We start from the raw sequence: 19,434 nt of genomic DNA, 5'->3' as shown, positions 1-19,434 counted from the left end.
TAAGTCATGTTTTGCAGAGGGGTCAAATACTTATTTCCCTCATTAAAATGCAAATCAATTTATAACATTTTTGATGTGCGTTTTTCTGGATTTTTTTGTTGTTATTCTGTCTCTCACTGTTCAAATAAATCTACCATTAAAGTTATAGACTGATCATTTCTTTGTCAGTGGGTAAACATACAAAATCAGCAGGGGATCAAATACTTTTTTCCCTCACTGTATATATATATATATATATATATATATATATATATATATATATATATATATATATATAAAACAAATGAGAGGGAGAGCTGCAACAACTAATCAATAATAATCAATTATGAATCTCATTATCGATGAGTTGGTCTGCGCACAGGACGGGGGAGATTTACTCATTACATTACTTGTGTTCTGAAAACACGCAGTGGAGAGTAAATACTAAAGTTGTGTCCCAAATGACGTACTATACAATTACACTATGCACTCTGCACTACCGTCTAGTGTGTGGATTTCAGAAAGGTAATATCATCTCAAATTATATCACTAGCTTTTTTTTTTTTACTAACCAGAAGTATAAGCCACTTCCTAGATGACGGCGCATGACGTCATACGCATGCTAGCATTAGCAGATACCCAGAGTCACTGACAATAACTTTCTTCAGTTTACTTTCTGTCAGCGTTACCTTTTATTCCCAACATGACCTCAGTCACCATCAGACGGAGGCGAAATCGTCAAGTGACTGAGGAAGAAAGTCCTCTAAGACAGGGGTACATTTTATATTAAACACTGCGGAGATCAGTGCTACACGAGCACAAAGTTATGTTTATATCCAAAATGCTCCACTGTGTGTAAGGGGCAGGGGAAACTGGTGCGAGTTGCTCAAAAGGTTTAGTTTAATTTAAGTCTATTGTCATTATATGCTGTATTTGTGCTTGCAGTGTAAATTCTGTCGTTTATTATAACGGAAGTGATCTGTTAGTAACGAGGCCATGTTGCTGATCACGCACAGTGTAAACGCGGTGATACAGAGTGTAGCACGAGTAGGCCATCTTCCATACCACTTAATCCTTTTCAGGGTCACGGGGAAATCTGGAGCCTATCCTAGGGAGCATCGGGCATGAGGCGGGGTACACCCTGGACAGGGTGCCAGTCCATTGCAGGGCACAATCACATACACATTCACACACTACGGACACTTTGCACATGCCAACCAGCCTACCATGCATGTCTTTGGACTGGGGAGGAAACCGGAGTACCCGGAGGAAACCCCCACAGCACGGGGAGAACATGCAAACTCCGCACACACGTGGCCACGGTGGGAATCGAACCCCCAACCCTGGAGGTGTGAGGCGAACGTGCTAACCACTAAGCCACGAGTAATATCTGTAAAATTAAAATAATTAAAATATGTCTAAAGGCATTGAGTAACAGAAACCACAAGTTGCAGTGAAAGGGAGTTTTTATTATTAATTTAAGACTGTAGTTTAATTCGGTGCTTTTTGTGCATCCATAAAAATAATGCATAAATACTATAAAATAAAGTTTATTTTAAAAAATGTTAATAGTATTTATGCATTACTTTTATGGATGCACAAAAAGCACCAAATTAAACTACAGTCCTACATTAATAATATATATTCTGGTGTGTATTGGGTTCTTTTCTGTTTTGAACATACAGTTGTGTAAAGTTTTAGTCTGAAGTTTATATTTGTAACACTCAGTTTGTGGATTTTATTTTAAATAAAGAAAAAAAATGTCATTGAAAGTTTGCCCCGTCCCATCCGATTAATCAAAAAAAAATCAACCAACTAATCGATTATGAAAATAATCGTTAGTTGCAGCCCTAATAATATAAAATCAGCCATAACATTACAACCACCTGCCTAATATTGTGTAGGTCCCCTTTGTGCCACGCAGACACACACACACTGCTGTTTCTCAGAGAAACAAGTTGTTGTTTTTTTTAACCAGAAATTAAACGTTTGTGTGTGTGTGTTTGTTCCAGACTGAAGCCGCTGGACGTTGAATTCATGAAAGCCATACACAGCAAAGTGAACATCGTCCCCGTCATCGCAAAAGCGGACACTCTGACACTCCGAGAGCGGGACCGCTTGAAGCGGAGGGTGAGTGTGTATCTCGCGCCCATAAATACCAAATGAGAAAGGATAGTTTTGTGCGGGTGTGTGCGTGCGCGTGAGAGTGAGACAGAGAGAGAGAGACAGACAGAAAGATATTGTTTTTGTTAATCGAATACTGTGTCTGTTCTAAAGGCGGTGCCTGCACTCCTTGCCGGATAGCTTTAAAGTTCCTTTAATTTTTGCAGGTGCTTCCCTTTGCCCTCTGAACATGCAGAAACAGCCAGCACTGTTAATCACCAACAGTGCAGTGCAGCTGCATGCTGGCCCATAGTCAAATTTCCCAACATTCCTGCTGATTTGTTATTGAACAGATGGATTATATACAGCAGTTAATGTTTAGCATTACCCAGTTTACCTTCTGCTTTTATCAGTAATTCCTCAAGAAGCTGAAGAGCTTAATTTTTATTGCGATCTCATTTGTGTCATCATTTGGGTACATATTTATATTGTAGTATAGAAAGGGGGTGGGAATGTGGAGCTCAGAGCTTTCATCAGTGGGCTGACTTGACAGTTTGTATGTTGTAAGAGAGAACTGTGTGTGTGAGAGCGAGAGAGAGAGGGAGTGAGAGAGAGTGAGAGCGTGAGAGCACCACATGTTTAAAGACAGATGTAAATAGGATTTCCTGTTAGTCAAATCTCATGTTTCTTCCCTAACACAAAGACCTGCTGCAGTGAGTGTTGGACTCCGATTAAACAGAAATACTATAATCCTTTTTGGGTCATCTTTGTGGATTAGGTGTGTTTGTAATACAAAAACAGTTTATTAACAAAGGAAATTAAATGAACATATAAGATGGAAGTAAAGATTGTCATTTGAAAAACACATTTTTTCAAAACATTTGCTGTAAAATTTTTAGTTTATACAGCTATAAAATATCTGGAGGATATCAGGACTAAGTCCTGTTTTATACGTTCACAGAGTTTGGGTTAATATATAGTGAAATTACTACTCAAATGACAAGAAGCAATACTATGTCATATATACACAAATTTAGATTAGATTATATATTGTTCACTGGTGTTTGTGTGTGTGTGCGTGCACACACGCGCACGCGTGTGCGCATTTCGCTTGTAACTCAGCTGGTTGTCCATCATTGCTTTTGCAATGCAGTGCAGTTAGAGCAGAGGGCCCTAAATTGAGCTTTAGACTTTTGAAACGCAACTGGTGGATTAGGTCTTTGAATACTAGCACCCAAAAAAAAGCCTGAGGCCGTTCACAACGTCCAACCCCCCAAACACCTGTTCTTCACTTCTCACACAATTTCATATTACTACAGTCCCCTCTGAAAGTACCGGGACAGCAAGGCCAATTATATATATTTTTATTATTTTGGCTTTATTTATTTATTTATTTATTTTTATTTTATTTTATTTATAATTTCATCATGCAGCAAGACAGTGATCCAAAACACACTGCCAACACAACAAAGGACCTCATCAAGGTCTGGTGATTCAGAGTAGACAATTCAATCATCAGACCTTAACCCTAGTGAGCAGCATTTCATCTCCTGAAGAGAGGGGAGAAACCATCCAAACAAACAAAAGAAGTATGCAACAGGTTGCATTCATTGCAAGCAAGGGATATGCAAAGCAAATATTATGTGTTATTTACTTTAGTTTACTTTAAGACTATCTGTTCAAATAGATTTACTCACCTAATAACTGGGTGGTCTGCCACCAAAGGTGCAGTGTTCTAAGTTGTTTAACTTAGAACATTGATGCAAAATCGGGAAATGAAAGCTGAAATTATGATCTATTGTCTCATATTAATCTTTTGATCTCAAACCCAAATGTCTTCAGTGTATAGCACAAACAATAGCTTTTGTCTTGCAGTTGCTTGTGTGAATGAAATGATAAGTGTTTTGATTTCCCACTGCAAGGGTGGAAAATTCCTTAGCCTTGATGCTGAAGACGAGCAGATTTTGTGTCTGGGCTATTAGTTTTTCATATTCCTAATTGTAGGAATAGCAGGGGAATAAAAGCTTTCATCTAGCATGCATGGATGACAGATAATCCTTTCAGCATCAGGAACACTTACGTATGTGGAAATAAAATAAATTCCAGTTAAACAGTTAAAGTATGTTTCACTGTTTAACACCTGCAGTTAAACACATCAAGAGTTAATGAATATGCTCACCAGATTTGAAATATTTTTTTCTGCACGGCATGTGATGTGAGAACTTGCTGGCTTTTTGTTAAGGGTGCAAACACAATGTGCTATGTTAAAAGAGTTGTTAGATCAGTATAATAATAACATGTACATGCACTTTACAAGCTAATAAACTCGCAATGTGTTAATACATTATGTTAAATATTTTTGACCCAGTCAGTTAAGACTGGGCAAGCACACTGAAGGTGTTATTGGCCCAGTGGGCTAACTAATAAATGAATTTTTTGTCCAGACCTGCACTGTAGAGCATGAAGAATGTTTTGAAGGCCATTTGACCCCGTTACAGTCATTGGTTTGCGATGTGTGAAATGGTGCCTGTATTGGCTCATGGTGATCTTAGTAGAAGGTTATAAGATAAGACCAGTGTAGTCTGAGTTGTCTTCCTGTAATCAGTCAGTCCATTTCCTTGCATTGATGTCCTCCAGTTGGCTCAGCAAACCTTGTGTTGCCCTTTACCCACAGTCAGACAGCGAGCCAAGCATATGATCTTGATTTGATTTGGTTTGTGTCTATGGTGTGACCTAGTTTACATTTATTAGGGTTAATTTGGTGATTATAAATATAATGACACAATTATGTTAAAGTTGTTATAGTTTTGGAAAAAAAGATGTGGGATTGGAACATACCCTCGTCAGACCTCAATCAAGGACTTTTGTCTTCATAAATCTCACAAAAAGAAGAACGTTAGAGGGTTGTTGACCTTCCTTCCGGTAGGGAGGACATCCAGCTGTTACATTTAGTGGTATTGTTAGAAATGTCTGGTAAGCGCTTATCTGTGTAGTTGAACAGGTCAGCAAAAGGCTGAATGAGGGGAGTCTTCCTTAATTTTTGATAATGTCAGTGTGACTGCTAGTTTTGTCAAAATTTTGACACCTCAAGCCATTAGTATAACAAACAATCCATTACATGCAGTGAATTTGACATTTCTTTTTTAAATATTTCATCTGGTGTTTCACAATGCAAAGCAAGCCCTCTCTTTACTTGTACTTTACCGACCCCCCCCCCCCCCCAGCAGCCTGTCTGTAACAATATTGCTTTCTTGATGCGTTTCTGACTAATGGTGGCGTGGACGTGGGCAGCACTGTGTTGGATTCTTATCAGCGTTTGGCCATACGTAGCAGCAGTTTCCCTGACTGAGGTCATATCTCATAAAACACTCTGGCGATGTTTCATAGTACTTGGCTCTAATTAACATCCTGGTTTGGGAATTTATATATTCTGAAGCACCATACAGCGTGCACTATGCATATCCATTATAGATGGCATTTGGGTGGTACAATGCTGTATTTTATATATATATATATATATATATATATATATATATATATATATATATATATATATATATATATATAAATTATTATTATTATTATTTTTTAGAAAGCTTTCCAATGCATTCATCCTTGTTCCATAGGAGAATTAGTTTGCTTCAACAGTGTGTAAGCATGTAATATTGATGGTCACTCTGTGGATTTCTGAAGAATGGAGACCTGTTGAGTGAGTAGCTGTTGCTGAACCTCTATTACCAGTATTTATTCAGTTGATTTCTGGATTCATACATAAGAGCATGAAAACAATGCTACATTTCCTTACATATCCTGACTAAACTTTGAGCAGCATTTTCTCAGTGTGTGAAATTTTGTTTCTATTGTTGTTGTTGTCCATTGCTAAGCCTTTAAAGCTTTCCTCCCTTTGTCCTTTGTCTTTAGTACACTAATATGTGTCAGTCCTGAAAAATCCCAAATGGTGTGCGTGTGTGAGGGTTACAATGTTTGTGAACTCTTAAGTACTGTGCTTTGTTTTTAAGGAAGGCTTGAATTGTGACTCTGTCCATTAGCTCATTGTGGCACAAGCATGAGGAGAATGATTTGTGTTCTAGCCACTTACATGGGAAACTTTATAACGGTGTCACACCTATAGCAACATGAACCTAGTGAGATCATGAGGTCACATCCTGTATATAGATATTGCCTCACCTCACACTCACCTTGTTTCATTACCATCTAACCCTAAAAAACGAGGGCTTATTCTTGTGTGCGCATGAGTGTGTCATTGTTTATTTGTCTTCTTTTACAGCGTGATTGCGTCTTGGAAAGTGGCCACTTTCTCACTGTATTTGCTGACAGTTAAACAATAAATGGGCACTGCGCACACACCTAGTAACTTCTTCAAATCCTTCAGAACTGCAATTTAATCTGCCTGGTAATAGGATCCCCAGAGAAAGTTTGTTACTTTACGGAGTCTCCCATTTTACCGAGCCAAGTTTTTTGTTTGTGATGATAATAATATGCTTGCCTGAGATCTGTTTCATTACTCAGGCTTTGAGATGTTTTCCCTTATGAGAACCAAAGTGCTGAAACAGCTAACTCATTAATTATAGCACACACATACATACCCACGCATACACCCAAACATATACAGTATCATTGATTTTTGCTGATGTGAGTGTCTCCTGAACCCTGCTATCTTGGAGGTGCTGGATTAACACAACTCGAACACATGCTGTTACACACACACACACACACACACACACACACACACACACACACACACACTAGTCAGTATTAGCTCAGTGCTATAGAGTGTTAGGTGTTCATGTGTGAATTAAAGGCTCTGGAGGGCTACGGATATTCAGTAATCAAATCCAGTGTTCAAGGATCAAAAGGTGGAAAGTCCAGGATGTGCATTTGTCACAGTCGGCCATTGAGCAGTGACGTTTGGCCCCGACTGTTACGGGATACTTGCTGAGACCTTTCTCTTGTGGCTTTAGTGATTCCACTGCAGAGACTCTAAGATGCATTTTCACTCTTAATTCTTTTTGCGCTTGGCACTCTTAACCTTAGTTAAATTTTCCTGATAAATCATTGTCTGACGAGGTAGATTACAGTAGATATGTCTCAAAACAGGCTGTCCTATTCATTGAATGTTATCATTTACATCATTTGAATTATTAAAACATGAAGGCTGACTCGAAAATATCCTGTCCATTCTCTTCAATCATACGCCCCGTCCCCTCGCCGTGCTCCTCCTCCCTTCACTTGTCCCCATGGGAACCTCGATTTGCAGTCAGAAGATAATTCATAATACGACATTGTAGCTAATGAGTGGTAACTACCAGGCTAACGATTATCACTGTGTTAATGGGAAGTTTTTTTATTTATTAATTTTTTAATGTAAGTATGTGAAGTTGTATTTAGTTGAATGAGGACATCCCATTTTCCAGATCTAATTTACTTGGCACAGATGTGATTGATAGCGATAGCTTGTTAACTAGTAAACGAATGCTTTCTTACGGCTTCTAATCTGGCATTCTGCTTCAAACGATGTGATTTAGTCATCATCAGTGAAAGCTTTTTGAAGTAGTTTGTTCATTTATAGGGCTAGTTAGTTTGTTTATTCATAAGCCAACACACCTGTAATTTTCAAGTAATCCTGAAGACCTTGGTTAGGTATTTCAGGTGTGTTGGAGTTAAACTCTGCAGTGCACCGGACATTTCCCATCCCTGGTTTAGAAGCTAATTCACAGTTTCAGAGGCCTCAGCCAGTATATTGTCTGGTATTTGTGTGAACAAAACAGTTTGTTTTTGGGGCTCTGATAAATTAGGATCGGATTTTAAATGTAATGAAAATGTTTATATATTTGTTGGTTTCATATACAGGTTATTTCAAAAGTCACTTCTCTATTATTGTGATGGGATTTCAGGTGCCAGCTTTCTATTTTTTCTTTTTTTTAATCTTTTTTTTTTTCCTCTTGTCTTTTTGAAAGGATTGTATACCTTTGTGTAATAATTTCAGGAAATTTAATAGAAATTAGGTATGGTCAAGTATCAAATAAAATGTAAACTTGCATTGATGAAGTTAATGTTGTTAGTGCTTGTTTAAAAGTGACCATGGTTTGTCATCAACCAAATAGTAACCAGTTTTGATACCTAAAAAAAAGTTTACGTAGGCAATTTAAAAAAAAAAAAAAAGAATGATTTATTTAAATACTACTCCCAAAGTCACCAGAATTCACGCTTTGGCACTGTTTTTGTAAAACATTTCTTCCCAGGGGGCATGCCCCCGGACCCTCCTACAAATTTCGAAGTACATCTGTAAAATTCTTGGAGGACCTGTGAGCCAGTAGTGATCAAACTCTAGAAACGCCCCAGCTATTAACTTGTTCTGAGAACTTCCAAGTATTGTTTGTAGAGGTTGGGAAGCCAACCTCATATCACATATAAATACTATACATGTCATGTGCCTGATAAATGCAGAAAGTGTGTTTTTAAGTAAGAGGTTGTTTTGTGACTTAGTGCCTGTGTGTGAGTCAGTGGCTGCACAGAGACTGTAGGGTGTGTGTGTGTGTTTGTGTGTGTGGGTGTATGTGTGTGGCAGTAAGCTCATGCTGAGTCTTGCCAAAGTGTGAAAAGGCTATTTTGCATTGCATGGCAAAATCCTTGTTTGTACGGTAATAACGGGCTGTGGTAAAAGCGCTGTGTTTATGATGTGTTTGTGTGCATGAAAGTCAAATATAGCCTGTCAGTCCAAATTCAAAGCTCCTGTTGTGGAAAAATGCGTTGCACTAAGAATAGAGCCTTGTTCATCATTACTGCTAGTTTTGACACAGAATTAATAATTCCGCACAATAGTGTGTAACTGGTCACCGAAGGATTATGCTCCATTGTGCATAGTATTCATGCATCTTATTGATTTTAATACTGTCCTGTTTGAATTGCTGCTCCAACTCTAATCCAGTACACACTGTTATACTGTAATCATTGTTTGCATTAGGCTTTCTTTTAGTCACAAATCTGGGTCACGTTCATAGACATTCCTTCATAGACGTTTTCTCACAGTTTTCCTAAAATGCTTATCTGAGGATCTTTTGACTCCTGTAGTCTCTTTCCCCACTCGATACACACAGAGTCCTGCTCCATAAACACAATCCTAAGTCCTAATGCATCCTTAAGCAAACAAACCAGCAACAGAATCGGTGAGCCTCACTTCCCTTTTCAATTTGTAGAGAGACTGGAAAGACTTCTGTTCCCCCATTGTCCAGAATCCAGTGGTCTTTAGCAGCCAGCCCAAACAGATTGGGAGACTTTAGGCCTTGTTTTAAGGTGGTGTTAAAGCACTGTTTCATTGGAAGTCATCTGAAGTTCTAATATATCTTATTCTGAAAGTTATACACTCCTGCTGTGGGACAAAGCCATGCCGAATCTGCTTTAGTTCAGAAAAATCATTAGAGCTGGTCTGCCCAAAGTGTCGTTTTTGGTAGTTTGATCCGTTTAGCTGATGCGTCCATCTGTGCTACAAGGTGTCTCACTGATCTGCAGGCTTTTGTCTTCACATTTTCTGTCTTCCTTCCCTGAGGAAGCCCAATTTAAGCATCAAGTACTTTTGATTCTTTTTGTTCTTTCCTTCTTTTCTTTCTTTTTTCTTTGTAGTTTCCTTTCCTTCTGCTCATATTGTAGATAGTATTGTTCATATTGCTTCCATTTTTCTTTTCTTCTCTTTCTTTAGTGTTCTGCATATCTCATTTGATTCACTGAGCCAGGTCCACGGTCACGCTTTCCATCCTGATGACGTGTCATGTTTATTTGGACTTGGACCAGACAACAATGACACCCACACGAGCGCACACACACACACATACACACACACACGCACAGAGTCCCGGGTGGGTTTATCTCCATGCTATGAAAATAATCCTCCTCATAACAGGAGGAAATTTGTTGATCTGCAAGGGGAGTGGGGGGCTTCTGCCCTTTTGAAACATTGTCCCTGCTGAGAGAACATGAAAGTGCTCAGAATGTCAGGAAAAACCTGTTGGTGGCGTTTTTGGCTGCTGCTACGAAATCGCATTGTGATCATAGCTCTGCTGTTCTAACTTTGATGTTAGGGAAAATAAATCATTGTGTCTGTGCACCACAGATGTGTCTGAAGTACAGGAGAGTTTTGAAAGGTTCTGAATTGCAAGTGGAGCTTTAGACTGGTGTGGTTTATTGTGGGAGACATGGTGTGTTTTCAAGCAAGGAGCGATCACTTTTGATTAGGTTTCTTACCTAAACTTACACTACCGGTCAAACGTTTGGAGACACTTGACTGAAATGTTTCTCATGATCTTAAAAATCTTTTGATCTGAAGTTGTATGATTAAATGTTTGAAATCGGTGTTGTAGACAAAAATATAATTGTGCCAACATATTCATTTCTTTCATTACAAAACTAACATTTTATTTACAAAAAAATATTTTTTTAAAAAGGATGAAATATTCATCAAAATTGGAGCGAAATATTCAGAAAAGCAGGCAATAAGTGTCCAGCGTCAGTGGATTATGTCATTTAATACTGTTTAAAAAGCATCTCAGGGGAATTCCTCAAGAAATTGGTTGAGAAAATGCCAAGAATACATTTCTGGAAATTCTAGGCAAAAAGGGGGTCTACTTTGAAGATGCTAAAATACTAAATTATTTTGATTTATTTTGGATTTTTTTTTTTTATCACAACATAATTCCCATAGTTCCATTTGTGTTATTCCAGAGTTTTATGACTTTATTATTATTATTCTAAAATGTGGGGGGAAAAAAAATAAAATAAAGAATGAGTGTATCTAAAATTTGAACGGTAGTGTATGTCTGAGAGGGGCTGATATTTGTTGTGTGCTTATGTGCATCTATGACTCTGAAAATAATGTAAAGTTTTTTGAGACACAAGGCCATGTGAGCAGTACATCCTGTTTCTATCATGAGCATGTGGCCATAAACTGAGATTTAATTGAGAATTTCATACTAATGATTATCATCAGCTGAATCTAATCTCAGGATTTATTATTGATTGAGCTAGTCCTGGTACATTCCACTGAGGGCATGGATGCATGTTCACTATCAGAGATTGTTCTAAAACATGGAGAAAAGTGCTGTTGTGACTGATTTCTCAAAAGGGGATTTAGATCAAATCAAGCGAAAGGATGCAATAGTAAAAGCATTGGGCTTCTCATCCAGACGTATCCTGCTGTTAAAACAACGGCTCTGTGGTTTTTATTAGCTTTCATCAATATGGCTTCAGCAGGAACTCGTCAGTTTATTCTGGAAAATAGTCGAAGCAATAAATCTGTTACTGTGATTTTCACATATGAAAGTATGAAACTACCCCAAGTTGCAGTTATTTTTGCTGTACTACTTTTCTCTATCTAGATCCTGGATGAGATCAGTGAGCACGGCATCCGCATCTACCAGCTCCCTGACGCAGACTCGGACGAGGATGAGGAGTTCAAAGAGCAGACCCGTGTCCTAAAGGTCAGATGGCTTGTGTCCGTAAGTTCCTTTTATTAAAATGAATTTTGTGCTAAACATTATTTTATGTGATCTCTGTCTTCTCTAGGCCAGCATTCCTTTTGCTGTGATCGGCTCTAACCAGCTTATTGAGGTGAAGGGGAAGAAGATTCGAGGGCGTCTGTACCCTTGGGGTGTTGTGGAGGTGGAGAACCCTGAACACAATGACTTCCTCAAACTGCGCACCATGCTGGTGTGAGTAAAGAGGGATTAAAAAATAATAATAATAATTTGTTTTTCCAAGTGTCACTTTTAGTTGCGACACCAGTATTATACAGTAGTATAGTGTGGCGTCCTCTGCTGGACATCGAGCCACATCAATTCAGTAGACATGCAAAAACAGTCGTTGAAGGATATGATTAACTTTTGATAAAGTAAAATGGTTATGGTGTGTGTGTGTGTATAGGACTCATATGCAGGACCTGCAGGAAGTGACTCAGGACCTACACTATGAGAACTTCCGCTCAGAAAGACTGAAGAGAGCCGGCAGGTATGATATAAGCACACACAACCTCAATACAAGGTGCAGGTGTATGAAATTTAGAGTCTCACAGTGTACATATCTGACAAATATTAAACACAACTTTACCCCATTGCTTCACTCATGGAACCACAGCAGTTCCCTTCCCACCCTGCAGAAATTCCAGAAGAAAATAAACAGAAGTAAACAAAAGCCAGTGACATGGAGTATTGTATCTGCTTTTGTTGGTGAATAGAGCATGAAGAAGGTTGTTTGACTTTTACAGGTCAGTGGAGGATGAAGTGCTGGACAAAGATCAGATCTTAATGGAAAAGGAGGCTGAGGTAAGACATTTTTCATCACATTATACTGGTTCTTTCATTCAGTTGACTGGTTTTTAAAGTCGGATCAAGACTGGCACTAGTACTGTGTCACAAGACATGCAACACCATGTACACAGCCAAATTAAAAGAAAAAGAAACAGTAGTTTGGTTTGTTGGTCATGTTTCAGATATACCAACAAAAACAGACTATTAGGTAAAGTAAAGCTTAAATGACATTAGGCTTTTATAATACTTGTATTCATTTCTTAAGCACATGTGGTGTAGTGGTATGTCCTGGATCAGTGCCAAGACAGTTTAAGTTTCAAAAGGGCCTACTTAGTTTACCTGACCTAATAATAATAATAATAATAATAATAATAATAATAATAATAATAATAATAATAAATGAATACAACTGTAGGCAGCCTCACAATCATGAAAATACATAAGTATGCTACATTATATGACCTGTGACACAAAGTAATTAGAGTAAATATGTTGCAGGACATTAATTTTTTTATACGTTTAATAGTGTTTACAGTGGGTATAAAAAGTCTACACACCCCTGTTAAAATGGCAGGTTTTTGTTATGGGGAGAAAAAAAAGAAACCAAGATAAATCATGTCAACTTTTTTCCACCCTCAGTGTGAAATTACAACATATAAAAATAAGTGAAAAACAATCAGAAAATTGTCAAAAAAAAAAAGTCTTACAATAACCTTGCTGCGTAAGTGTTTACACCCCTAAACTAATGCTTGAAGTTAGAATCACCTTTTGATATTATTAAAAAACTCAGTCTTTTTGGGTAAGAGTCCATCAGTGTGGAACATCTTGACTTGGCAATATTTTCCCACTCTTTCGTACCAAAAACATTCTAGATCCATCAAATGTTGAGGGCAGTTCCTGTGCGCAGCCCGTTTCAGGTCCCCCACAGATTTTTAATTGGATTCAGGTCTGGACTCTGGCTAGATCATTCAAAATCATTGATCTTCTTTTGCTTAAGCCATTCCTTTGTTGATTTGGATGTATGCGTTGGGTCATTGTCGTGCTAAAAGGTGAAATTCTTTTTCTTCTTCAGCTTACTAGCAGACACCTGAAGGTTTTATACTAAAATTGACTGGTATTTGTAGCTATTCATGATTGATTAAAGCCCCAGTTCTGGTTGAAGAAAAGCAGCCCTAAAGCATGATGCTGCCACCAGCATGCTTCACCGTGAGTATGGTGTTCTTTTGGTGGTGTTTTTTTATTGTTGTATTTTTTGCACCAAACATAAATTTTGGAATTATGTAATTATTATAACTTTTGGTCTCATCAGACCATAACATATTTTGCCACATGGTTTGGGGTGATTTAGTTGCTTTAGGGCTTGGATTTATTTATTTATTTTGTGAGAAAGGGCTTCTGTCTCCATTTTCTCCATTTTCTCCATTTGTTGATGATGGCCTTCACGGAGTTCCGTGGTATATCTAATGTTTTGGAATTTTATACCCCTTTCCTGATTTATACCTTTCAACAAGTGAGATACCATGCATGCTTTTGTAAGCTCTTTGGCTTCAGCACTCGTATGAAACCAAGAAGATGTGAAGAAAATCCTACAGAAACAGCTGGTCTTTATTTGGGGTTAATCGGAATCATTTAATTGATGAAAGCTGTGTGATTATTACTTTTGAACATGAAATTGAATGTGATTGGTTCATTCTGAGCACCGCCACACCCACAATTACAAAAGGGTGTGCACACTTATGCAGCAAGGTTATTGTAACATTTTCCCCCTAAAATGTTTGATTGTTTTTCAAAAATTTTTTTATATATTGTAATTTCACATTGAGGGTGGATGAAGTTCTGACATGATTAATCATGGTTTCATATCAAACCTCCCATTTTAACAGGGGTGTTTAGACTTTTTAAAAAATGTCTAACACAGCACCTCGAAAATACCAACATCATAAGAACTTAACAAACAATAAGCCACCAAATACAGACTATTTAATACTTCATTTGTAGCAAATGATCTGCCTGAATCCAGAATGCTGGGATTGTGGTTCATGCTGTTGTATGAAAATAACCAACCTCAGGGTGGTGACAGTAACTTTGCTTTTAATTGGGCCACATTAAACCACCTTTCCATTGACTATTTTCTAACAACATGAACATTGTACTTTATTCCTTATTAGATTGCATTAATAAGCATTTATGATGTTTTTAAAAATTAAGCTACGTGTTGCTAGTTAATTGAAACTCTTTGGCTGGGCCTCTGTGGGTCACCCTTAGCACTGATGATGTGTGTCCAGATAACATACTTGCAGTGACATTTATGTTTTAGGATATTTTTGTAACAAATGATTTTGTCACTGTGCAGATTTTTTTTTAATCCAAACTGTCAACTGGACAAAGAAAGTGTTAATGCCAGCACTTCTTCCATGTTGTATTTAACAATGGTGCCATTGTACACCATATCGATGATGCAGTCACATGCAGGTTTCTTTAAAATGTTTGTAAATAAATAAATAAAAGAACTACCGTTATCTCCAGTTTTAGCTAGTTTTTTTTAAAGTTTATATAAACATTTGTAGAATTTTTTATTTTATAATTTATTTATTATTAATAATATTTTAGAAAAATATTGTTTTATTTTATTTTAGAAAAACAAACTTTTGTGGTTTCTTTACTGACATACATGCTCTCATCCCCTCCATATGTTGGGGTTTGGTGGTGAAGCTAGGGAGAGTTTATTTTTGTGTGGATTAAAGGCTGCATTCCATAGGCATGATCAATGTGTTGTTCTTTGGTTTGGTAAGAAATAAGGACAATCAGAACATGTCAGGTGTGTCACAGGACATGACATCAGCTTCCTTTCTGACAGAACACAGCTTGATTTGTCTTTCTAAAGGCTTTCCTATGTGTTCCAAATCATGTAGTATGTGTTCATGGAGGCCTCTAATAACACGTTTTCAGCAGAAGCTGTATTTAGTACCACAATGACCCTGCACTTGTGTTATGGTCATTATATGTCTGTGCTTAACTATAGTATACTTTAATGGGAAAAGTAAAATGTGTAAGTAAAACACATTTTCAGTCACATTTAGAAAGCAGCTGGTTCCATTATCTTGTACGGCAGTGTATATGTTAGAAGAGCATTGTAAGCTACGTTTTGGGGGATGTGACACAATCCAGGTGCACATATGGTCTTGAATAGTGGCCAGGCTTGGGGATTAATGGAATACATGTAACGGCATTACATAATCAGTATACAAAAAAAATGATAACTGTAATCCGTTACGGTTACGTCAAAAAACAATGAAATCAGATTACAGGTACATTTTGTAAAAAATGGGAATACTATCAAGATTATTATTTATTTTTTTTTTCATTTAAAACCAAAGAAATGAATCTTTTCACATAACACAATATAGACAGCTGCTTGATTATGGTTCTGGTTCTCTCTTGTCAGTCGTGGCTCATGCGAGCAACCTCCTGGTGTATACGCAAATAAATTTTGCGCAAAGTTAATTTGGTAGAAATGAACACACATTGTTCTCTGAAATGCTTTTGTTAGGGTGACCATACGTCCTGTTTCCCCCCCAGACATGTCCTTTGTCGGACCTTAAAACAGCGTCTAAATTTGAGAAAATGTCCAGTATTCGGCTTTAGTTTCATTATGATGTGCTTCTGTTCTAATACTGCATCATGTATGCACATGTTTGCATTGCTTTAACCCCTCTCTGCAATTCCCGCCTTCTCGCACACCAATTGGTCGATTATAAAAGGCTTACAGCAACTATTGGCCAAATTCCTGCCTTTCAACCATTAGCCTTCTCTCAGCGAACACACGAAGGTGAAGCTCTGTTGTGTACGGCGTCAAACAGTTCCTTGACAATAGCAGAAAATGACAGCTGTCCTGAGTTGAAACAATGCCCATGGCCATATAAGGTCATTTTTTATTTCATGTTATCACACTGTTTCATATTATATGGCAATTCAAATGTGTAAATGATTGCAGAAGGTACACTCGCGGCATCTGATATTTTATTTTATTCCATGGACATTCAAAAGAATGTAGGAAAAAATGTAAAACATGGGCAGAGTGAAACGAATTTTATTGAGGTATATTTATGTGATGCTAATATTGTGTCTTTTTTAGTGTATTAAAGTCTGCACTCATAGTAACACTGTTTTGAACGCTAGTAAGACCTTTCCACCCAAAAAAAAAAGGTGTCCTGTTTTTGGAAATCCAGAATAAGGTCACCCTAGCTTTTGTGGAAATCGGGGACAGTGATCTTTTATTTATTTATTTGTTTGTTTGTTTGTTTGTTTGTTTGAATCAAATCCAAACATGTTTTAAGCTTAAAATAAGCTCTAAATAAAAGTATTTTAGCTCATATTACATTTCATTTGACTTTACTTAAAGGCCACATATGTCAATAATCAGATTACATTACTTTCATATTGTGATGCATGGATTACATTACTGATTATATTTTTCATGAAGTAGTTTGTAATTGTAACGGAATACATTTTTAAAGTAACCCTCCCAACCCTGCATGCGGGTTTTGGATAGTAGTAGAAGAAGAAGAAGCAGCAGCACATAGAGTTCCTGACTCGTCAGTGTTATGAGACGGTGTTATGAGAGTGTTATGACAGCATGTTGGTATGCCTCTCATTATCAGGCTAATTCATTTCTTTTACCCTGTGTCCACAGCTGAGACGCATGCAGCAGATGATTGCTCAAATGCAGGCTCAAATGAAGATGAAGCCCGGAGACGATTGAAAAAGATAATGTATTTTGTGTTTGTTTGTTGCAGTATCAATAGAAAGCCAGAGATCCACTATGTTACTGGCTTCATTATTTCAATCCCTGTATGTACTATCATTCTGCCCACTTCAAAACTCTACTACGGTTCATTTTTCTTTTACCATATATAAGTCACAAATAGGATTATTTCAGCGCATCACTGCATGTGATCAACTTGATCCACATAGACCGATCTGACTGTTAACTAAATCTATTATTTAATCTTATTCATTATCTTATGAATATACCACCATGTTAATTGTTTTTAATTTGCATGGACCCATGTGACATTGCAAATAATTTATCATGACTGAAGCATTATTATTCTTATAGCAGTGGGATGTATAACTGTAAAATGCTTCAGGTTCAGTACTTCCACACTCCGTCTCTCTCTCTCTCTCTCTCTCACACACACACACACACTCTTTCTCTCTCTCTCTCTCTTTCTCTCTCGCTCTCTCTCGCTCTCTCTCTTTCTCTCTCGCTCTCTCTCTCTCCATGCTGTCATGTCTGTTGCTGGCTACAAACAACTCGCACTGTACCAGTCACCTTTCACATTTCTCGTGCTTATATATGCCCCGCTACTGATTGTTCTATACAGACAGAGGTTAATGGGAACTGAGATAATAGTAGTAGTATTTGACTTCACGCTCTGTTATTACCGACATGGGAATTTACTATTTAAACTCACAAGTGCGTTAGCCTTGTTCACAACAAGCGCCGTATGGTCCCAGCAGTTTTTCTTATAATTGGATGTCAAAGTGTGTGAATTAAAGTGCCTTAGTTTCTGTGCCTTGGTGAAATATTATCAGTCGTGGTCTGTAGCAGTTTCGTTACCGCATGAGAGAATGCCATGAACGACTAATGTTTCAGTACGTGCTCCATCAGTTTTATGCATTGGTTGCCACTAGGGGGCAGCAACCACCAGTAAAACCAGGACAATATTTCAAAAGGAGTTTTTTTTTTTTTTTTTTTTTTTTTTTTTTTTAAGTCCTCTTGGACTCTTGCAAAAGATTATCACAGTTCATTAATTCAATTCAGAAGCAAATACTGAACTATAGATTCTTTTCAAATACAAAATGCCAAGTCTAAACATAATTTTACACTAAAATTAAATCCAGAAATAAACATTCATATTACATACATACATACACCACAGTATGCAACCAAATAGACAGTTAAAACACATAAATAAGGAGGTCATGATTTAATACATGATTAATCACTGATGTTAACAGTTACTTTAGTTCAGCTTACCAGGGTCACGGTCAATTATGTTGAATTGAAGAAGTGATCAGTGTTAATCATTAATTGTGTAATTTCTCATTCTTTGACCTTATTTTCTTGGACATATTATTAACGCAGTTCCTCAGGTAGATTTCTGAGAGCATATTAAGATATAAATCTAAATATAGATACAAGTGTAAATGACTGAAAATATCACGGTTTTGTTGTTATAGATGTAATAACACTTCAAATTATGATATTAACGGGAACCAATTAAGTTGTGTATTAAACAAAAGTGTTACACACTCCTCCATTTTGGAAGCCTCTCTTCATACCTAAAATCTTTCCAAAGTGTATCCTGAGGTCATTTTCTCTAAACAAAGGGCCCTTCCCTTTATTTCACTGTACTCATTAGTGAATTATATAAACAATCTGCTGATATTTTGTGAATGTTGTGACCCAGCCTTAATTGTTCATTTGGCTTAGTCATTTCCTGTTTACAGACTAATGTTTGTTTGATTATTTTTGCATGTCCACGGTACAGTTCACAACCTTGTATAATGCTGATGTTTTTGTTTTTGTACTCACTTGGAGAAATAAAATGTTCAGAAGTTCTCAGAAACGTGGAAAAGTTGCTCTTTTTGCACTTGGCCTACACCAGCTGAAGAACTGAGGCTTTTATACAAGCTGTTTTTACTATTTATTATAAAAAAAATTAAAACATGTAAACAAACATTTTAATTACTTGTATGATTGATTGTCTAAATTCAAGTAAAATTTGGGTATAGTGGGTATGTACAACCAAAACCAACAACTACTTCACTCCATCTAGATATCTATCAGCCTGCTGTTTAGTACGGTAGTATGCATTTAGTATGTAGTTTTGAACATATCCTGCAATAAGTCAAATTTCATTCTCAAATAATGTTATTGACAGCTCTTTATGTTCTTTGCTCTTTTGAAATAATCAGTAGACATATTGTAATGTATTAATGTAAATGAAAAGTTACTAATGTTGATCAG

At 37.1% G+C, this 19,434-nt stretch overlaps 1 protein-coding gene across 1 annotated transcript in view; it reads left to right on the top strand.

Annotated features, from left to right (window-relative positions):
* The window catches only part of zgc:63587 (uncharacterized protein LOC393431 homolog), a 30,399-nt gene extending 11,366 nt beyond the window's left edge, over window positions 1-19,033 (top strand). Inside the window, exons 7-12 of the mRNA XM_053624894.1 lie at window positions 1,992-2,109; window positions 11,472-11,573; window positions 11,659-11,804; window positions 12,016-12,099; window positions 12,356-12,413; window positions 17,092-19,033. Coding sequence (XP_053480869.1) covers window positions 1,992-2,109; window positions 11,472-11,573; window positions 11,659-11,804; window positions 12,016-12,099; window positions 12,356-12,413; window positions 17,092-17,160 — 577 coding nt within the window. The 3' untranslated portion in view covers window positions 17,161-19,033. The remainder of the gene's footprint in view (window positions 1-1,991; window positions 2,110-11,471; window positions 11,574-11,658; window positions 11,805-12,015; window positions 12,100-12,355; window positions 12,414-17,091) is intronic.
* Window positions 19,034-19,434: the final 401 nt, after the last annotated feature.

The sequence above is a fragment of the Ictalurus furcatus genome, chromosome 5 (assembly GCF_023375685.1).
Source record: "Ictalurus furcatus strain D&B chromosome 5, Billie_1.0, whole genome shotgun sequence".
NCBI lineage: Eukaryota > Metazoa > Chordata > Actinopteri > Siluriformes > Ictaluridae > Ictalurus > Ictalurus furcatus.
Note: the sequence above shows the minus strand (reverse complement) of the source record. Positions and strands in the feature narration are given on the sequence as shown.